This window comes from Leopardus geoffroyi, chromosome B3, assembly GCF_018350155.1.
Source record: "Leopardus geoffroyi isolate Oge1 chromosome B3, O.geoffroyi_Oge1_pat1.0, whole genome shotgun sequence".
Classification (NCBI taxonomy): domain Eukaryota; kingdom Metazoa; phylum Chordata; class Mammalia; order Carnivora; family Felidae; genus Leopardus; species Leopardus geoffroyi.
Window position 1 is genome coordinate 62222924 of NC_059337.1, and position 21487 is coordinate 62244410.

The 21487-nt window shown below is 39.9% G+C and overlaps 1 protein-coding gene across 11 annotated transcripts in view; it reads left to right on the plus strand.

The window, feature by feature from the left end:
* Window positions 1-21487, plus strand: part of INO80 (INO80 complex ATPase subunit) — a 144677-nt gene that overhangs the window by 100971 nt on the left and 22219 nt on the right. For all 11 annotated transcript variants that reach the window (XR_006704747.1, XR_006704748.1, XM_045449988.1 and 8 more), the window contains 2 exons: window positions 10644-10738; window positions 17750-17822. Coding sequence is in view for 9 of the 11 variants with exons in the window: in XM_045449988.1 (XP_045305944.1) it covers window positions 10644-10738; window positions 17750-17822 (168 nt within the window). In the remaining 2 variants the exon portion in view is untranslated. The remainder of the gene's footprint in view (window positions 1-10643; window positions 10739-17749; window positions 17823-21487) is intronic.

A 21487-nucleotide genomic window follows, 5' to 3' on the forward strand; every position in this document is an offset into this window, starting at 1 on the left:
CTCAGTGGAGACTAATTACTTAAGAGAGAGGAAGTCATGGAGATCAAACAGGAGAGTGAAAGTGAGGACAAATAATCACAAACTACCAGGATTAGTGTTTAGAGCCAGAAAGTTGGATAGCCACTGGCCAGGAGGCTAAAGCACCTGGATGTAAGTAGTGTATAAATTTTCTCATGTTTTTCCATGGGCTTTACATTGCTAAGGCTGCATATTCTAACCCTGCTACCCCAGGGAGTATTGGACCATGATAATCCCTATCTAGGAATAAGGGACTAGGGATCATATCAGCACAGATGGAATGAAAGGTAGCATAGGGAAGAAGTTTTAGGTTCTTTGGAAGCCAGACCTGGCTTGCTGAATTTTGTGATAGTATTTTTGTGGTCTTTTTAATAATCTGGCAACATCTTTTAGCAAGAGACCTAACAAATGATATTCGAGGTAACTTGAATCGCTATGTCTGGCATTTAATACAGTGTTCAGCCCCTTCATTGCTGTCAACCGGTTGAACTTTCTGGTTTGTCCTATGGAATAGGTCACCTATTTCTATATGATGGAAAAATGTTGGTGGGTGTAAGTCAGTATAACAGAAGTAATTAAGCAGTTGTTTGATGCAGATCTTAACTTATGTTAAGGGTCCTAACAGCAGTAATCCAAAATAAAAGGACTACCTGTATCTTTAATGTTCTGTTCAAAATGATGCCAATAGCCAAAATAAGATGAGTAACTTTACTTTTTTGGGGCTCTTTTAGATAAAGTGCACTTGCCTTGTCCTGAAGAGTCAGGGAAACATAGATGAGGTGTGGTGATACTGTACTGCCGTGAATTATAGAAAAAGTAATATGCTAAAGATTTTTTAGGGAAAATGATGATCTTTTTTCCCCAAGGTTATGCCAGTATGTTATAGAGTCCTAAAAGTTGCTTTTAGGAAAGTGCCAAGGGTAATTGGGGTAAGCTACCAAAAAATAAGCTAGCTCTAGTAGATGAAGATGATTTAAATGTGGTACAGTCCTATATTGTAGTTCCTCATTCTGTATATTATACACTTATAGGTATTCATAAATATTACTAAAATAAGTGATTCAGAGTATGATAGTGAGTTTTGTTAAGGATGAGAGCTATAAACCCTACCCAATAGAGTCACTTCCTCTCTGTAATGCAGCAGGGCTTTGGGAGTGGTTGGGGGGATATGGGTATTGTGGGTAGGTTTTGCAAACATGGCAGCTTGAGAACCTCTTCTAAATGTAGTTGCATCTCTGTTTGGGGAATTCTGAATTAGGGAAAACCAAGTTCAAAGCCTGAACTTCATAACTGCTAACATTCCTTAGCTGTATGGGTAACATGCCTCTAGGATGATGAAGCCAGAAAATGTTGGGACTGTTTACATGTTTTACTGAAAAACTAAAATGAAACTCTTATCTGACTTCCTTAATACTATATTATCCTTTTTTCTGTTTATTTGTTTTTATATTATTTTACTCCAGTGAACCACATTCTGTATTTCAGGAGGTTAATCCTCTAAATCTATTTTGTGGGCATAGAACTAAAATGTCCACGATGTTTTATATATGTCTAACCATTTATTGAAATATAATCCTATTGTGAAAAATATATATGATTCTATTGTGGATCTTGGGACAATGCAGGATTAGGTCTATATTTCTTTACCTTTTCAAAGAGTATCATGGGTTTTTAAGTCATTGTCATAATAGAAGTTTCCACTGTAGGGGCGCCTGTGTGGTTCAGCTGGGTAAATGTCCAACTTGAGCTCAGGTCATGGTCTCATGGATTGTGGGTTCCAGCCCCATGTCGGGCTCTGTGCTGATAGCTCAGAGCCTAGAACCAGCTTCAGATTCTGTGTCTCCCTCTCTTCTCCACTCATGTTCTGTGTGTCTCTCAAAAATAAATAAACGTTTAAAAAAAAAAAAAAGGCTTTCACTGTAAACATTCGTTAGAACCACGTATCAGCTTTTTTTTTAAAGTTTATTTATTTATTTTGAGAGAATGCAAGTGGAGGAGAGATAAAGAGAGAGAATCTCAAGTGGGCTCCGCACCGTCACTGCAGAGCCCAATGCAGGCTCGAACACATGAACCTGAGCTGAAGTCGGTTGCTTAAACTTAACTGAGTCATCCAGGTGCCCCATAGCCATGTATCAGCTTTAAAACGTGACCTGGCAGGGGCGCCTGGGTGGCTCAGTCGGTTAAGCGTCTGACTTCGGCTCAGGTCATGATCTCACAGTCCGTGAGTTCGAGCCCCGCTTCGGGCTCTGTGCTGACAGCTCAGAGCCTGGAGCCTGCTTCAGATTCTGTGTCTCCCTCTCTCTGACCCTCCCCCGTTCATGCTCTGTCTCTCTCTGTCTCAAAAATAAATAAACATTAAAAAAAAAAAGTTTTAAAAAACGTGACCTGGCACATGAACGCTGAGGATCATATTATAGAAAGGCCCTTCCAATCTGCATAAATGCTTTTTCCCTTGAGTACACTTGACCTTTTCTTTAAAAAAAAAAAGTACCTTGACCTTTGCCTTCCTTCTTCATTCTCAATGTGTTGTAGGTTTTGTTTGGTTAGTTTTAGATTAAAAAAAAATCCGCCCCCCCCCCCCCCCAGCATTTTCTTTTTACCATAGCATGTTACACCTTGTATATAAGAGGGAAAGAAAAGCTTTCAGTAAAGCAAGACATGGAAACTCACATTGGGGGCATTGAAGCTCTGTTTTGTAACTGTGGAGCACATCAGCATCTCTTTCATCCAACAGCCTCTTTGGGCTTTTTGTTCTGTGCCTTAGCCTTGGCTATCTTTTTTACTGTTTCTAGGACTCAGAAGAACCAAAAGACAGTAAAAATCCACATACTTCTGTATGACCAGGTTTGTATTTTGTGAGAAATACTAGTTCTGGGCACTTAGTATTTGCTCAGTATTTTTTGAAGTGACTGATAGACTCTTTCTCTTGCTCAAAAATCTGACTTTAAGTTTCTTGTGAATATATCAGATCTTATTCCAAGGAGAATTCTATATTCACAAATGTTTTATTCTTTCCCATGGTATCCAAATACCATTTCTGGATAGGGGATAAAAAAGCAGGCTGCTAAATTTCCGGGGCCAGAAGTTTTTAGTGTGCCACAGGCAAAAGTCAAAGCTTTGAATAGGGGAGAATATTTTAGATCACTAAATATTGTGCTATGGATTTATTTTATATTTACTGAATCACCTGTAAGGTCTTTGCTGGTGAGGGTACTGGGGGGAAACAGACATGGCCCCTTTGCAGTTAGGATGATGGCATCCACCTGTATGTCAAACAAAACTTTTCCTGCCACCACCATTTTTACCCTAGTTTGGAAACTCCCCGACCCCCACCACCATATTCTGATAGTTGCCGAAAGCTTTTAACTCACTACAGATGACTTACATCATCTTTGGGTTGTCTCATTTGAGGTTCATTCCTGTTACATCAAGCAACTGAGTCTGTACTTTAAGGAAATAAGCTTCAGTATTTTCTATGCAATACAAAAGTATTTGGAACGGGTCAGCCAGCTGGTGCTGTATGTGGTGTGATTGTTAAGTGTTGTAACCCAGACAAATCTTGAACTGCACCAATACATTAAAATAGTGCAATACAGTATTAAATCCAGATAATCTATAGCTAATGATGACATTTGAGACACTAGGTTGTGTAACTTGCCCAGTTAGCAAGTACCTCCTAGAGGAGGATTCATCCTTAATAGATGTTCTATCATTTATGAGCTGGCTTCTCTTAGAAGTCCCAAATTACCTTTGGGAGCTGTGATTCTAAACATACTGGGAAGCTTGGTATTCTAAAGCTGCTCCATGGAATGAAAAGCAAATTGGGATCAAGCATTCTGATTACGTTTTAGGAATGATGGAAGGAAATGTGTCAGCTTACAACCACACTATGTTTATTCTGCTTCATTCATTCATTCATTTCTTTTCCATGCTGACTGTGAGCAAGGCATCGTGCTAGGCAGATGTGAATGTAAGTTAAATGTGATCTTTGATTTCGAGGAGTGTATCTAGTGGAGGATATATACCACATACAACACACACACACAGCTATCAAGTGTACCCTGATACCAGTGGCCAAAATGAAGCATAAACAGAGCTGAAGATAGCAAAAGGGATACATTTATTTCTAACTGGGTCACTTGAAGAAGGGTTCACATAGATAGTGACATCCGAACTGAACTTAAATAGAATTTCAACCATCAGGGAGAAGGACATTCCAGACTAAGGAAGCCAGGTGTACAAAAGCACAGAGATGGGAAGGCACAAGACATTTGTGGGGACTAGCTCATTGTGATTGGATCATATGGTGTAGGAGAAAAGGGAATAACACAAGTATTATGAAAGCAGATTATGGTGGGCCTATGTGTCCCTTGTGATTAGGTCTTGCTCCAAAAGACTCTTTGTATTAGATAAGGGAAGGATGGCTGCCATATTTCACTCATTTTGCAATTTGCTTGGACAGTAGAGAGGTTGTAATAGACATTGAGATGAGCCTTACTTTTTGCTGGTGCTAGGCCCCAAAGATGGAAAGGGGCGTGTTCAGAAAAATAAAGTTAGGCCAGGTCTGCAGGTTTGTGAATCATACCAAGTCTTTCCCCCAAATTGTTTTGGGAAAGTGAAATTGGGTTTAAATGAACAGCAGAGGCAACTTTGAAATAGAAAAGACTCAGAATGGAAGATTCATGTTAGGGATATATAAACATTTGCCTTTAGTTTTTCAAATGCCCAGTTATCCTTTTTTTTTTTTTTTTTTTTTAATTTTTTTTTTTTCAACGTTTTATTTATTTTTGGGACAGAGAGAGACAGAGCATGAACGGGGGAGGGGCAGAGAGAGAGGGAGACAGAATCGGAAACAGGCTCCAGGCTCTGAGCCATCAGCCCAAAGCCTGACGCGGGGCTCGAACTCATGGACCGCGAGATCGTGACCTGGCTGAAGTCGGACCCTCAACCGACTGCGCCACCCAGGCGCCCCTAGTTATCCTTTCTTTATGATGATAATGGATGGAGGTTATGGACAACATGTTTAAGAACCATATAGAGGCACCTGGGTGACTCGGTTAAGCATCCGACTTTTTGTTTCAGCTCAGGTCATGATCACACGTTTCCTGGGATTAAGCCCTGCATCAGGCTCTCTGCTGAGAGGCTCTCCCTCAAAAAAAATGAAAACTTTAAAAAAAAAAAAAAAAAAAGAACCTTACATGGCTTCTCCCTCACACACCACCACCACCTTTTTCCCCCCTACTGTTTCATGTGAGAAGCAGTACAGGGGTTAAGCCAGAGGCTCTGGCACCAATTAACTTGAGTTCCATTACCCACTGCCTGTGTAACTTTAGAGACTTAACATCTGTAAAATGGGAGGGACGATAATAACACCTACCTTAAAGGCTACCGTAGTGAGAATTAGATACGCAAAACCAGGTAAAATGTATAGCATAGTGATTGTCACTTAGTAAACATTCATTAAGTGCTAGCCATCATCATTACCACTACTGCTTCAGGATGAACCTAGTCCCTTTGTGATACATCTTTGGGTGTGTGAAAGTTTGCTTTTATTTAGTATACTTTAAAGGAGAGGTACTTGCTGAAGCTATTTTGAGTTATGCTGATACCTCCGCAGCTACTGTTTTATTTTCTTATTTAAAAAAAATTTTTTTAATGTTTATTTATTTTTGACAGAGAGAGAGAGACAGAGCATGAGGTGGGGAGGGGCAGAGAGAAAGGGAGATCCGAATCTGAAGCAGGCTCCAGGCTCTAAGCTGTCAGCACAGAGCCTGACGTGGGGCTCAAACTCATGGACCATGAGATAATGACCTGAGCCGAAGTTGGACGCTCAACCAACTGAGCCACCCAGGTGCCCCTGTAGCCACTGTTTTAAATGTGGCTTTATAGATATGATCCAGAACTGTCCTGTCTTCTCGATGTGTATTCTAAGAGTGGTTTTCAAATTGGTGGGGTCGGGTAGAGGACAGAATTCCTAGGTAGAGATGAAGCAGGTGGGGCCCTAGACTCCCCCTTCTTCATCAACCAGAATAATAATGCATTTTATCTATTTTATATTAGGAGGTTTTCATACAAGATTTTGCTTGGAAAAAACAGTTCCAGGGTTTTTAAGATAGTATAGGATATGATCCACAACAGTGTTTATCAAACTTAAATGTACTTACAAATAACATATTTAAATAAATTTTTTAATGTTTATTTTTGAGAGAGAGAGACAGAGAGTGTGAGCAGGGGAAGGGCAGAGAGAGGGAGACACAGAATCCAAAGCAGGCTCCAGGCTCTGAGCTGTCAGCACAGAGCCTGATGTGGGGCGCAAACTCCCAAACCGCAAGATCATGGCTTAGGCCAAGGGCAGACGCTTAACCACCTGAGTCACCCAGGCTCCCCAGGTAATACATGTTAAAATACAAATTCTGACTCATTAGTTATAGGATGGATCTCTCAATTCTGCACTTTTTTAAAAGTTTATTTATTTTTGAGAAAGGTGGGGGAGACGGAGGGAGAGAGAATCCTAACCAGGCTCTGCACAGTCAGCACAGAACTGGATGCAGGACTCAAACTCACAAACCATGAGATCATGACCTGAGCTGAAATTAAGAGGTTGGGTGCTTAACTGACTGAACCACCCAGGCGCCCCCCTCAATTCTGCATTTTTGTTTGTTTTTTAATGTTTATGTATTTATGGGGGGGGCGAGGTACAGAGAGATAAGAAAGAGAGAATCCCAAGCAGGCTGTGCACTCTGTGCACAGAGCCAGACACAGGACTTGATCCCACAAACTGCGAGATCATGACCTGATCAGGAGAGTGGACACTTAACTGACTGAGCCACCCAGACACCCCCCTCAATTCTGCATTTTTAACAAACTGCTGGTATTTCCAAGTGCTGCTTCTCTGAGGACCATGCTGCAATAGCAAGATTCTAAGGGACCATGTTCTGCCTTCTTTTTGTAGCGGTGGTTATCAGCTGCAGATACAGGTTATCTATTGCACTCATCTTTGGAGCTTTAAAACAAACAAACAAACAAAAAAAAAAAAACCACTCCGGGCCCTAGCCCAGACCTACAGAGTCTGAATTTCTGGGGTGGTTCCAGGCACATGTATTTTTAATCCTGGTTGAGAATCACTGCTTAAATACCAGTAGTACATCTTGTCCATAACCCCTTTGGCTTCTTCAATAGTTTTTTTTGTTTGTTTGTTTGTTTTAATTTTTTTTTTAACGTTTATTTATTTTTGGGACAGAGAGAGACAGAGCATGAACAGGGGAGGGGCAGAGAGAGAGGGAGACACAGAATCGGAAACAGGCTCCAGGCTCTGAGCCATCAGCCCAGAGCCCGACACGGGGCTCGAACTTGCGGACCGCAAGATCGTGACCTGGCTGAAGTCGGACGCTTAACCGACTGCGCCACCCAGGCGCCCCCTTTTTTTTTTTTTTTTTTTTTCAATAGTTTTTAAAAATAGTATCTGCTAGAATTGTATAGCTCTCGAGACTTCCTAAATGTTAAAAGCCGTGTTTTTTATTTTATTAGTTTAAGCAGTATTAGAATTTACTTTGGTTGGTAGTTAGTGATCCACAAGAATCCACTTGAGAGTACTAATGTTCGTATTTGTTTATAAAGGAGGATACTAAATTATGAGACCTCTGGAAGAGAAAGAAGGTCTATATTTGGCTTCCCTTCTGTCTTTGCTTCTTTTAGTGGAACAAAAAGAATTGCTTTACAAGGCTCTAGGAAATCTAATCATTCTGGTGGATCATTTTCTAAGTCTTCCCTAAATACCAAAAGGGACTTGAGTGAGAGATACCTTGGTGTATACAGAGTACCATGTATAAGGAAGGACTGGATAATGGTTGGTCTTTCTGTCCTGTAGCCCTCTTTAATGCACAGGAGTGCTAAGCATGACATAGTTCCTACAAACCACAATAGTCATCCAACAAGTGGAAATCAGCCAGCAGTGGCCCTCAGACATGGGCATAAAGTACAAAGAGTTGGGGCAAGACTGGGAATGTTTAAAATGAATCTTGGAAAACATTGTGATGGGAGTACGTAGGTGGCTCAGTTGATTGAGCATCTGACTCTTGATTTTGGCTTCCGTCATGATCCCAGGGTCATGGGATCGAGCCCCATGTCAGGCTCTACTTGGAGCCTGCTTGAGATTCTCTTTCTCGCTCTCCCTCTGCCCCTCTCCCCTGCTTGCATGCTGTCTGTCTGTCTGTCTGTCTGTCTCTCTCAAATTAAAAAAGAAAACGAAGAAAACATTTTGATGTAGAGATTGTTAAATGGAAATAGATATATAGCGTACATATATATTTTTTGGACGTAGATTTTTTTTTCAAGTAGGCTCCATACTCAGCACAGAGCCCAGTGTGGGACTTGAACTCACAACTGTGAGATAAAGACTTGAGCTGAGATCAAGAGTCGGTTGCTCAACTAACTGAGCCACTGTGGTGCCCTTGGAGATAGATTTTTTTTAAATAAATTTTCAAAAGTGCTGGAGTTACTTATCAAACCATTTATTGTTAGAATTTGTATTTTGATTTAACAAAATAGAATTCAATTTTATACTAAATCATTAGATGTTGTTAAGATCATAGAAAAACTGAACTAAGAATAGAAGTGGGCACAGGTCTTGAAATTAGTGGTTGGAAGAAATGAGGCATTTCTTTCCAGATTATGTATCTTTTCTAAACCACCTAGAATTTTAGACATCTAAAATGGCTTTGGTATAGCCAGAATTTTTGAATGAAGAAAATACTGAATTGCTTTTTTATCTCCACCTTTATCTTTTTAGCTGTTTTTCTGTGGTATAAGGATGTAGACATTCCTGTATTCTTCATTTAACTGCTTTTTCCCTGTCCATTTACTTGTTTTGAAGCTGCTTACTGAAATCAGATCTAAACTCATCTAAGCCTTCTGAAATCCCACTGCTCCCCTGGGTGGGAGAGCAAAGGCTTAAAGCAGTAAACGGAAAAGATTGACTTTTTTTGCCTCAGTAACAAGCTCTGTAGTCAGTGTTGGTTTGAATATGGTCTAGGATTAATATCTCTGGTGTTGTGTTGACCTTGATACATAACTGATGTCAACAGCAAGATCTATAAGAATATTTCATTCATCAGTGCTCTCACTAAGGTTAGAAGTTCTGGTTCAGAAGGCAAGATTGCCTGTGCAGAAAGCCTACCTTGTGGTTAAAGTCCAATCTGTGGGATATATGTGTGTATAATCTAGTTATTTGGTTGTTCTGGATGGCAGCATCCCCTGACTGTATTAGCTGCCAAGGTATAGTGAGCCTCTAAAGACTATCATCGTGCTCTCATTTTTTCATTTTTTCCTGAATCCCTCCTTATCTAAAACACCCACTACTCTTCTGCCATTAATCCAGTTCCAACAGGGCCGTACCACTAAATATGAACTTGAAGCTCTTCTTTGACTGAATATGTTCTATCCCTCTTTGATTATCAAAGCCCTTGAAGAATCACTTGAGACAAAGAAATAGTAAAAATATATGCAAAGCACAATGAAGATGTGTGCCTCAGTGAGCTTGTCTACTTTGTTGACCAGCCTCACCTCATAGGTACCATAGCCAGAGTCCTCTGCCAAGCCAAAACGAAAAAGCCAAGGGTTTTTTGTATTCACTTGCTCTAAGAGTAGACTACCACATTCACTACATGAACTGCACCCAACTGTAGCAACCTTGTGTGCTGCAATACCCAGCCAGGTATGATATGAGTTACCTGTGAGAATTTTGAAATAAAAGAACATTTAACCATAGGAAAGTAATTAATACAGACATGTTCCAAATGTAGAAATAACTAGTCTTTTTCAGTAGGGAAAGTTACTTTAGAACTGATCATTGTTTCATGGTATTTCTTACAAATAAGCAGCTGTGTTGAGTTTTTGATAATGGTTCCTCTACAGATGGACTTTCTGAAGTGTAATCCATATTATTAGGGGTGAAGAAAGAGGAAATCAGTGCTCATTTGGCCATCATCTGTAAGAAGAATTGCAGCTTCTAAGAATGGCAATATGTTCTCTCCATTGCATCTCTTGAAGTTTCTTCTCTATTCTTAAAAGTTGTAATTCCTTTTATAGATGATGTTAAGAACATTCTCTGCCATGGAAAGTTACCTTGTCTTCTGTTCACTCTGATGCTTAGGCCTCCCTTAACAATGATGCATGCTCTGCTGGGAGAAGGAAACTTAGGCTGTAAATTCAAGGATATTGGTCAGCAAGGATATGTTGGGGAGAAAAGCACTAGGGTGAGTGTTACTTATGGAAAGAAAACTGGATATTCTGTAGCTGTGAGAAACATCTGGCTGCTGACTGAAAGGCCATTTTTGTTTGGAAATTTCATTTTGTTTTGTTTTCATGAAACCTACTGAAATCTGCAGGAACAAGATTAGTTTCCAAGTTGAAACTGAGGGTGGCTGTACTCTTCATGTTACCCTCAATTTTCACATATTGGCAATAAATTCATTTACAAATTAAATTCTTGTACTTTTAAGATTAGTCTCTCATTTTGGATATGATGACTTGCCCCAGTATGGATGAGGTGGTAGGTAGGTAGATGTTGTGGGAATTAGAATACAGTAATTTGCCTCAGACTTACATGTTTTCACTCTGATTGGCAGGAATACATGGTTTACAAGAAGCATACCTACATGAGGCTTGATGGTTCCTCCAAGATCTCAGAGAGGCGGGACATGGTTGCTGATTTTCAGAACAGGTAATGTTAAGGGGAATTACAGAAATTCGCGTTTGATTTACCTCTAATGCTTAAGATGATGAGTTTAAAAGAAATGTCAGCATATCTCAGGTTGTTAAGCAGTTGTGTTCTGCCATTTTAAGAGGTAGCTAAATCTGTTGATAGTGGTTCAGATCTATATGTGCGGGAGAGAGAAAAATGAATACTCGATAATTCCTTTATTCAAAATATACCTTCTTACCAAATCAGCACCCTTTTCTTTGGTCAATAAAAGAAATGATTTCTGAGTGTAAACCAAGATCCTCCTTTATGTGGAAAATGTATGTGTAGAAAGAAGTCCACAAGGCTATATTCTAAATGTTAACCATGGCTATCTCTGGATATTGACTTATAGTTGATTATTAGTTTGTTTTGCTTACCTCTTTTGTGTAAATTTAAAGAAAAATACCTTCCTTTTTCCTGCTTTCCCTCTAGCATTGTAGTAATACATAATACAGTGCAGTATGACAAATTGCAGTGATGTGCAATCTATTCAGCTGGCAGCTCTCAGTTACAGTACTTCTCCCACCTGATAATGAGCCTATGAAATTTCAAGTACTGCCTGCTGGATGCTGATGGCTTACAGAGCCATAATTATCCTAAGTGCAGGTTCTCATGTAATAAGCAGAGTCTGGTTACTGCTCCCTAAAAGCGAAGCTCCACTAGCTACTAATAGGGCTGCTAAACTTCACCCTTATATTTTCTTCCCTAGACCTGGATAACTAAAGAATAGAGTAGATCTTAATGTGCTGCTGTAAATCACAACAGTTGTGTATTTCTGGGCTTTAATTGTTGTAGTCTATTAATACTTAACTTTTGAATTCTTGGGAAAAAAATTAGGCACATAGCCATTTGTATTTAGGTTACTATTTTTAATTTCTTTCATTTCACTTTTAAAGCATGGTTTACTTCATGGCTCAGTCAGTTGGGAGTCTGACTTCGGCTCGGGTCATGATCTCACAGTTCGTGGGTTCGAGCCCTGCATTGGGCTCTGTGCTGACAGCTCAGAGCCTGGAGCCTGCTTTGGTTTCTGTGTCTCCCTCTCTCTCTGCCCCTCCCCTGCTCATGCTCTGTCTCTCTCTCTCAAAAATAAAATAAACATTAAAAAAAAAATTTTTTTTTAATGTAAAACAACTTAGCATAAAACAAATTCATAGTTCAGCATAGAGTGCCCTGTGATTGAAAATTTTGCTCCTTTATAATGAAGCACAGGTAAGATAAACCCTGTTTTGGTTTACAGTCTGTACTCAAGCCAGTAACTCCTAAGTTGAAATTATACATGTGAATTAAAGTGGCTGTTTGGCCGACAGTGGAGGGGAAGATCTGCTTTGGACCTATTTGAGTTTGTTACCTTGGAGCAACTGTGTGTGGCTGGCCTAACCTAGCTTCTTACCTAGCAGAAGCTATGGGCAGATTTTTAAATTGATTATTTGAGACATGTATATCCATAGTACAGCTGACTCTCAAATAACGGGTTTTAACTCCATAGGTCCACTTATACATGGATTTTTTTGATAAATATGAAACACTACTGTGAATGTATTTTCTCTACCTTATGATTTTCTTAATAACATTTTCTTTTCTCTAGCTTACTTTATTAAGTAAGATTACAATGTGTAATACACATAACATACAAAATGTGTATTAATCAACTGCTTATATTATCGGTAAGCTTCCAGTCCACAGTAGGCAATTCGTAGTTAATTTTGGGGGGAGTCAAAAGTTATACCCAGATTTTTTACTGTGCCAGGAGGTTGGTGCCCCTAAACCCCTTGCATTGTTCAAGGGTCAACCATAGTGCCTCTCAACCCCATCATATTGTTAATCGTCCTGGCCTAGAAAAAATTTTTTGCCAGCTGATCTTCATCCTTTCTTGATTCTGAAATCAAATGAAACATATTTCACTTTGTTCTTGCCTACTCCAACGTAAAAGCTTCAACTCTTAGATATATCCCTCTAGTCTTTAATATGTATGTGGTTATATTCACATGTTTGATAACCATATTATAGATATGATTGTGTTCCCCTTAACATTATATCATAAACATCTTTATGTATCATTTAAAAAATCTTTGTAATAAATTTCAGTGACTAATATTTCATTACACTGGATATTTATACTGTATTTCTGTTGTTAAAATGTTGAGTGAGTATCTTTGTTTACAAAACTTTGTCATCATTTTAGTTTTCTTAATACAGATTCAAACAAGGGAAATTACTGACCGTAAGGGGATATGAACATTTAAGACTGTGCTGATTGTTATATTGCCTTGTACAGAGTTCTGATTTAGAGTCCAACCAGAGCTGTAGTATGTTAACATGTAATGATTTGGTCTTCTGAGTTGTAGAGGTACAGCTCTTCTAGCGGACCCAGTGGACGTGAGATCCCAGACACTGTATATTTTATAGTGACCTTCTAGTGAAAAAAATCAGTAGATGTATCTAATTTATTACTTCTAAAATCTTTTATTGAACTTGTGGACAGTTGTTTTAGCACTCGCAGTATCGTGTGATAGTTTTGGAAACCTTAGCTCTAAAAGAAGGGTGTTTTCACCATTAACTGTACTAGATGTGCTTAATAAATACAGGACTTTCTTTGGGGAACGTTCCTTGAATTTCCAGACCCTACAACTGTGAGTCAGTAGGAAGCAGTGAGTTTTATTTAGGATCAACATTTGAGTAACCATCATTTTAACACCTGCGTCTAATATTAGGCAAAATGAAACAAACAGACGAATGTGTCTTTCCCTGCCTACATTATGAGCTAGACAGATGACAGAGTTGGGATTGCAGCTAGAATATAATCTCCTGCTTCTTGTATATGGAGTCCGAACTGTGCCAATGCTATCAGAAGCTTATCAGACAGACCCCTTCAAATGGGAAAAAATTCTCAACTTGTAAATTTGAGTGGCTGAGGTAGCCCAATATAGAGAAAAAGACAGGTGTTTTTGCAAATGAAGAAGTCTGCCTTGCCAAATATTTTCATTATTATTAATGAAAAGACATCAAAAGAAAAAAAAAAGTGGTTTCAGCTAGAGAGCCCTGTGGCTCAAAGGTCAGCCAGAGTAAACAAGAACTCCTATAAAAAGCCATTTACATTCCCTTCATACAAGATTTATTTATGAGGGATCCTTCCAGGAAAGAGTCTGACTGAGACTAAAGACTGTTTGGCCAGGATGTCCTGACTGGGCAACATTCAGAACATGTGATCAGTGCATGATCCTAGAAGCCATTCACAAGGTCTTTGCTCTAGAGTGCCTTGGCCTTTCCTTCCCTTCCTCCTACCCCATGACATTTACCAAATAGACCCCCCCCCCATTATCTGATCACTTGGGGTGACCCTTTGGAAAATATGAGAAAAAGTGAGTGTAGCATCAAGTTTTCTTGGTGAGAGTGTTGTAGACTTCCAGTGTTGTCTTTCATTCTGGTCCTTTTTTCATTCAGCAGGTCTTCACTGCAGTCAGTCAGGCTACATACCCAGCACTGTTTGGGTATTCTGGTGCAGAGTAGCCTCAGTGGGTCATTAAATGAGAATAAGAGTGAGACCTGAGCATATCTTTGCTACATGATTTCATAGGGTCCTTCACAGACCACCCAAAAGCCTGGTCTCAAAGGCATGTTCCAACAACAGAAACCCTGAGTTGAAATTCTTTTTCAGCCCCCTAGAGGGCACCCAAACCATCATGATGCTTCAGGGATTCTGTTTTCTTCTGTTTAGTCAAAGTCCCCAAAACATTAATTCACATTATCAATACTAGATTTGTTAAGTTGAAAAGAACTTCTCAGCAGTTTGATTTAGGTGTTTTTGTTTATAAATGATCCAGTACTGTTATCCAGAATGAACAATAATTTAACAACCCAAGGTTTCCATAATCCTTATTTTTCCATTACTATGTGATAAAATGATATTGAATACAGCCAAAAAGTTACCATCTGCCTTATCATTAAAAGGCATCTTCTGTTTTCTTTTTTTGAGGTGTCTTTTCCGTATATAGTTAATATCCCAAAAAAAGTGTCTTCTAGCATTATATTTCTAAGTGTTGCTGTTGACTTATTTTTACCTACATTTCCTTCACTGTTTTCCTATACATGGTCCTTGTTTATAAATCATTACCATATCTGGGGAATTATCTCTCTGGCTGTCCAGACTATGGAAATGACCCGTCTTTCTGTCTCTACCCTTTCTTTTTTCTTTTTTTTTTCTTTTTTAATGTTTGTTTATTTTTGAGAGAGAGAGCAAGCAGGGGAGGGACAGAGAGAGGAGAGAGAGAATCCCAAGCAGGCTCCTTGCTGTCAGCACAGAGCCCAACATGGTGCTTGAGCTCATGAGCTGTGAGATCATGACCCCCTGAGCCAAAATCAAAAGTCAGGATGCTTAACTGACTAAGCCACCCAGGTACCCCTTTGCCTCTGCCCTTCCTTATATTGCAGTTCCCAATTGCTTTCTACCTCCCTCCCTGTCTCATCCCTCTTCCCCTGCTTGCTCCCCTTGGTCAGGGTCTGGACTTCTTTAGGAATAACCAAAAGAGTCCTAGCTGTTGGGTGCTTCTATCAGCTCTCACAAGGATGTTGGAGAGAACCTTCTGACCCCTGCTTCTGTATCCACCAACGCAGGAGAGAGAAGTATGTGGAAGAGCAGTCCTCTCAGGGCCAGAGGTGGGAAGGACTTTTCTGTAGAGATTAGTACAGCCCTGGAAAGCTCTGTCAGTTTTTATTTGCAGCCTCATGGTTATTTTCTTGTGGGCTGTAAGGTGTCAAGCTTCCATTTGTATCATCTCATATCTGTAAGAAAATATGTTTGCAAACTAGCGTGTGCCTTTTAAGTTTTTGATTTGCCCTATATGTGTTAACTATAAAAGAGAACTTCTGGGGCACCTAGGTGCCTCAGTCGGTTAAGCATCCGACTTCAGCTCAGGTCATGATCTTGCAGGTTGTGGGTTCAGACTCCGTCTTGGGCTCTGTGCTGACAGCTCGGAGCCTAGAGCCTGCTTCAGATTCTGTGTCTCCCTCTGTCTCTGCCCCTCCCCCATGCTCACTTGCTCTCTCTCTCTCTCTCTGTTTCTCAAAAATAACATTAAAAAAAATTTTAAAGAGGACTTTTATAAATTAAATAAATAAAATTATGAAATAATTAACTTGTTAACATAATTCAAGGATAAACTAGTAGAACATTAGTGAGAGTATAGAACTTTTGGAATCCTGCCTTATAACAGGCCTGCAGACATACTTTATTATTATGCCTACCTCTAGGAACCTTGTATTACCTAAATACAAATAGTGGACAGATTTCTACTAGGACCAGCACAGCTTAGTGATTAACAAGGAGGCTTATTTCAAAATAGTTCCTTCACTGATACTCATGTTTACTGTTGATATGTCATCACTTAGTCACTTCACCTATATTCAGAGCATCCTCATTTTATAGTCCAGGAAACAGACTTTCAGCAGTTAAATGACTTTACCAAGAAAGAAGAGCCCTTGAGAACATCCTGGTATCACTGTTTGCTTTTTTTTTTTTTTTTGAACCAACAGAATAAAAATTCATTTTATGTTGGAATTTAGTACCTCTATGCCATATCTGAAATTTGAGTCATCTGCTCTTCAGACTGAGCCAGCCAGGCACCCCTATATTACAATATTTTTAATCTGTTCTGTTCCTTTATTTCTTTAATGCGGTCCGATCCACCAAACTGATTTCGTGACCAGTAATAGGTGTGACTTGCGATTTGAATAACACTTGGTATAAATGAATTTCTAGTTGCACTCTTCATTTTAGTCATGAAGAAAAGGGATTAGCAGCTTGATTTGAAGGACTGGAAAGTTCGCTTACCAGTATAATGCCGTCCTTTTCCCTCAGAAATTTTCTAGAAAATAACTTCGTATGGCAGGAACATGAAAATGCAAGATAATCTTAAATTACATGCAAGAATTGGGTTCAAACTGAGCCCCTAATTGTATGTGCCTACAGAGATAAATCTTGTAGTCCAAGCCTGCTCACTGTGATCTGGCACAGTCCTTGGTCCTAGAAGGTATTCAGTAAATATTTGTTGCGTGAGTGACAGTGGCACCTATTGGTTTATTTGTAATTCTGGGTTTCTTTAAAAGGATGAAGGAGGGGCACCTGGGTGGCTCAGTTGGTTAAGTGTCCGGCTTCGGCTCAGGTCATGATCTCATGGTCCGTGGGTTCGAGCCCCGCGTCGGACTCTGTGCTGACAGCTCAGAGCCTGGAGCCTGCTTTGGATTCTGTGCCTCCCTGTCTCTCTGACCCTCCCCCGTTCATGCTCTGTCTCTCTCTGTCTCAAAAATAAACACTTTGAAAAATAAAATAAAATAAAATAAAAGGATGAAGGATGTAAAGAAAAACTGAGGCAACTACATCTGATGATTTCTGTATAAGGGCTATGTTGCCATTCATTAAAAAAGTGCTTTAATTCTAGCCTGTCTTCATAGATCGATCATAAATTCAGCTTAATACAGAGAAGGCATGACCTGGGTCTTAGTCCTGACCTCAGGTCATTTTTCTGGGACTGACTTTATTCATCTGAAAGTGAGTGCTTTGGGAATTATAATCATTAGTTCCCAAATTACTGGAAGTCATGATTCTCTGGGGAAGCACGAGGGAATGTTGATTTATTTGTCCCCTCTGTATGAACTAGGAATGGTTTGACTTGTTTAAAACACGACTATTACATGACTACTTCCATGATAACTTGTATGTCTGTTATATTTGTTACATCTTTATAAGTATATTGCCTATCATTATTAGTGGGCAGCAGAAGTATATCTGCAGATTGGAAGATGACAACCTCGGGTTGATTTTTATGTTAGAGCACCTTGATACAATGTGTCAAGAAATGTGGGTCAGGCATCAGGCGTAGGTAACCCTTTCTAGCCCTAGATACTGGTCTGTATCCAGAAATCCCTGTCTTTTGTCACATGCCATTTTTCTTTTTCAGTTTTCCCTTTTAACCTGTCTTCTTCCCTTTTCTGCAGGAATGACATCTTTGTGTTCCTGCTGAGCACTCGAGCTGGAGGACTGGGTATCAATCTCACTGCTGCAGATACAGTAAGTAATGAGAGCACAATATATCAGACAGCAGGTTGTCTACTATAAATATGTTGTTCAGTTGGTGTTATTCTTTGCTTTGTGTCACACTTTTTCTTTGCCTCATTATGTTAAAAGACAGTTGCATTTTGCCTAGAAATAGGACTTTAGCTTTCCTTCTGGACTTTTCTCTCCATTCTCTTAAATTTCTTACACATTCATTCAACAAATATTTAGTGAATGCCAACTATGTGTCCAATACTGTCCTAAACACTTAGAGTATATCAGTGAATAAACAGAGTAAAAAAAAAAAAAATCTGTCAATCCAGTCAAATTATTTTAGAAACTATAGCAGCAAATCAGAAATGATTGTTTTGTTACTCTTCTGCATTGATTCCACCATGGGAAAAACTCATACTTTTGTATCCCAAACTTTAAAAGAGGGTTGGAAAGCAATGAAATTGGTAATTTAAAAAATAAAGACATTCTATCAAATTATCTATCCTTTCATATGCAGTCTCTTTGGAAGAATACTTCAGTGACTGAAAAGGAAAAAACATTGGGGCGCCTGGGTAGCTCAGTTGGTTGAGCATCCGACTTTGGCTCAGGTCATGATCTCACCATTTTGAGTTTGAGCCCTGCATCGGGCTCTGTGCTGACAGCTCAGAGCCTGGAGCCTGCTTCAAATTCTGTGTCTCCCTCTCTCTCTGCTCCTCCCCCAACGTGTGCTCTGACTCTCTCTCAAAAATAGATAAAATGTAAATAAATAAATAAATAAAAAGTAAAAGAGCATTCATTTTGAATCTCAGAATTATTGCCAGGATTCAAATATATATATATATCTACATATATTTTTTTTAATTTTCACTTATTTATTTTTTGAGAATGAGAGAAAGAGAGTACAAGTATGGGGGAGGGCCAGAGAGAGAGGAGAGAGAATCCCAAGCAGACTCTCTTCTATCAGCGCAGAGCCTGACGTGGGGCTTGATCTTACGAACTATGAGATCGTGACCTAAGCCAAAATCAGGAGTCAGACACTTAACTGACTGAGCCATCCAGGCACCCCCAAACATATTTTAAAACACTTTCAGTAACCCTGAGACATAAAAATGCATAAATGGGAAATTGTTTTGTAGAAGGCATGACTATAAAAATGTCATTTTAGGGGCGCCTGGGTGGCGCAGTCGGTTAAGCGTCCGACTTCAGCCAGGTCACGATCTCGCGGTCCGTGAGTTCGAGCCCCGCGTCGGGCTCTGGGCTGATGGCTCAGAGCCTGGAGCCTGTTTCCGATTCTGTGTCTCCCTCTCTCTCTGCCCCTCCCCCGTTCATGCTCTGTCTCTCTCTGTCCCAAAAATAAATAAACGTTGAAAAAAAAAAAAATGTCATTTTATGTGGCTGTGATGCCTCTCTGTGAAGTACAGAGCATGAAAATTCCCAGGAATAGAAGGAAGATGCAAACCCTAGAGAGTCCTGGAGAAATGAGGTGTGTGGGGGAAGAGGCTTGAATAGACTCATAAGTTGTAGAACTAGAAGCAGAGCCTGTGTTTCCTAGTCTCCATTCCTAGGCTCTGTCTGCTTTCTCCTTATTAACTATTATACCGTAAAACTGCCTGGCCTCAAGAATGAAAAACAGATTCTGTAACAACACTAAGTAGAATATCAACCATAGGACTCAACTGTACCATCCTTGGCATGTAAACCTTAGCCATTTTACCAAGTTTGGACAAGGCTCCAGGACCAGAGGACCACTAAAAGCCTCGTAGGGTAGATGCTGTATCTAATATGCACATCATCAGCCTCAGTTTTCCTAAAGGAAGGCTGTCGATGGTGGTAGGTGTGTTCTTATGGGTTCTCTGAGGTGGTGGCTCACGTGTGTCATATCAGATAGCAGAAATTTGGCTTTCTCTTTACTCCTTGGTTTTCTGCTCTACCTTGTAAGCATTCCATACAGCCCAAGGTTAGTCATACTTCAATGTAAATGCAGGAGTCACCACTTTCTCCTAGTGGATCTTTTGGACTCCAGTCTCAGCCCTTAGCCCCATATTTATTCTCTTGGTTTATTTATACCCTTCTTGATTAGTCATGCCACTCCCTTTGCCTAGAACTCTTGAGGGAATCTCCATCATCTACAAGATAAAGGATAAACTCCTTTACGTGGCTTACAAGGCCCTTCATTTTGTGGCTTTTATCTTCCTTTCCAGTCTAATTGCTACATTACTTCCACCTTCCAAAATTTATGTTCCAGAAATAATGATTGACTTGTTTCCTAAACATACCATACTGTATCACACTGCTGCATGAACTGTTTCCTCAGCGCCTCATCTTCCACCTGGTAAACTTGTGTTTGTTCTTCAAAACCCCTTTCATGATCAGGGGTTGTTTTATATGCACTGGTATAGCTTCTCTAATAAGGTGATACTTGAACTGAGATCTGAAGAAAGTAAGGAAGCAAGCCAAGCATATATCTGGCAGAAAGAAGAGCATTCCAGGCAGAAGAGATAAGTGCAAAGCCCTGAGGTGAGAACGTGCTTGCCATGATTAGGCAATAGCAAGCGGCCCTTTGTAGATGGGACAGAGCAAATGAGAAGGAGAGGTTGTGAGATGGGTGTTGTGGAGCAGATCCTGTAAGGCACGGTGGGCTGTAGTAAGAATTTTGAGATGGGAGGCCACTGGGAGAATTTGAACAGAGGGGTAACAGGATTTGGCTTGGGTTTTAAATGTATCCCCCCAACTTTGGGGGAGTGAGGTGGGAAGAGCTATAGGGAGAAAGGTAGAAGCAGGAAATTCAGTTAGGAGTTAGACACAAGATGATGATGACTTGGACAAGGATTAAAGCAGTAGAGATGGGGAAAAATAATAGGAATCTGCATGTATTTTGAAGGCACGGCCATTGGGGTTGGCTCTTACACTGGATGTGGGATGTATAGGAGGTGTCATGGAAAACTCCAGGGGGTTTGACCTAGGCACCTGGAACGATGAAGACACCAATTACTTATTAAGGGAAAGGTGAGAAGGAACAGGTTTGAGTGGGGAAATTAAAGAGTTTGGTTTGGGGTATATTCAGGTCAAGATTCTTAACAGACATTAAGGGGCAAAGGCACCCAGGCAGCAGGGTCTGGAGTTCAGTAGAAAGATTGAGGCTAAAGATGTAGTTTTTAAATCATTAGATCCTAGATGATATTTAAGGTCATGACGTTGGATGAGGTCACCTGGGAAGTCTAGCATAAGTTCATGTGATTAAAATGCATTTCCCTTCTCAACCTGCCGATCTGAGGTTTGGTCTATGGTTTTTAAGGAATAGTTCTTCGAGTTATTTATTTGCATGGTCAGAAAAAACAAAGCAGATTTGAGTGGGGAGATCTGCATTATGCTTCCAGTATTTACACTTTACCCTGTGGAGGTAAGGAGCTCCTGCCGTCCTCAAAGAACCAAAGTAGGCCTAACCCATAGCTAGAGGAGCAGAAGTAGGAATTCTCTTTTCATCCTAGCAGCTAGAGAAAAGCTCTGTATATTGAGTTCCCAATTCCAAAATAATTTACATTTAAATTTGAGGGGAGAGCTTGGGGACTCCCTTGTAAACTAGAACCTCCTGTAATACTTCTCAGTAAAATGAGACAAGATTGAAATGAATTTCTAGTTATGCTTTGGGAGCAGTCAAGGTGTGTGTGTGTGTGTGTGTGTGTGTG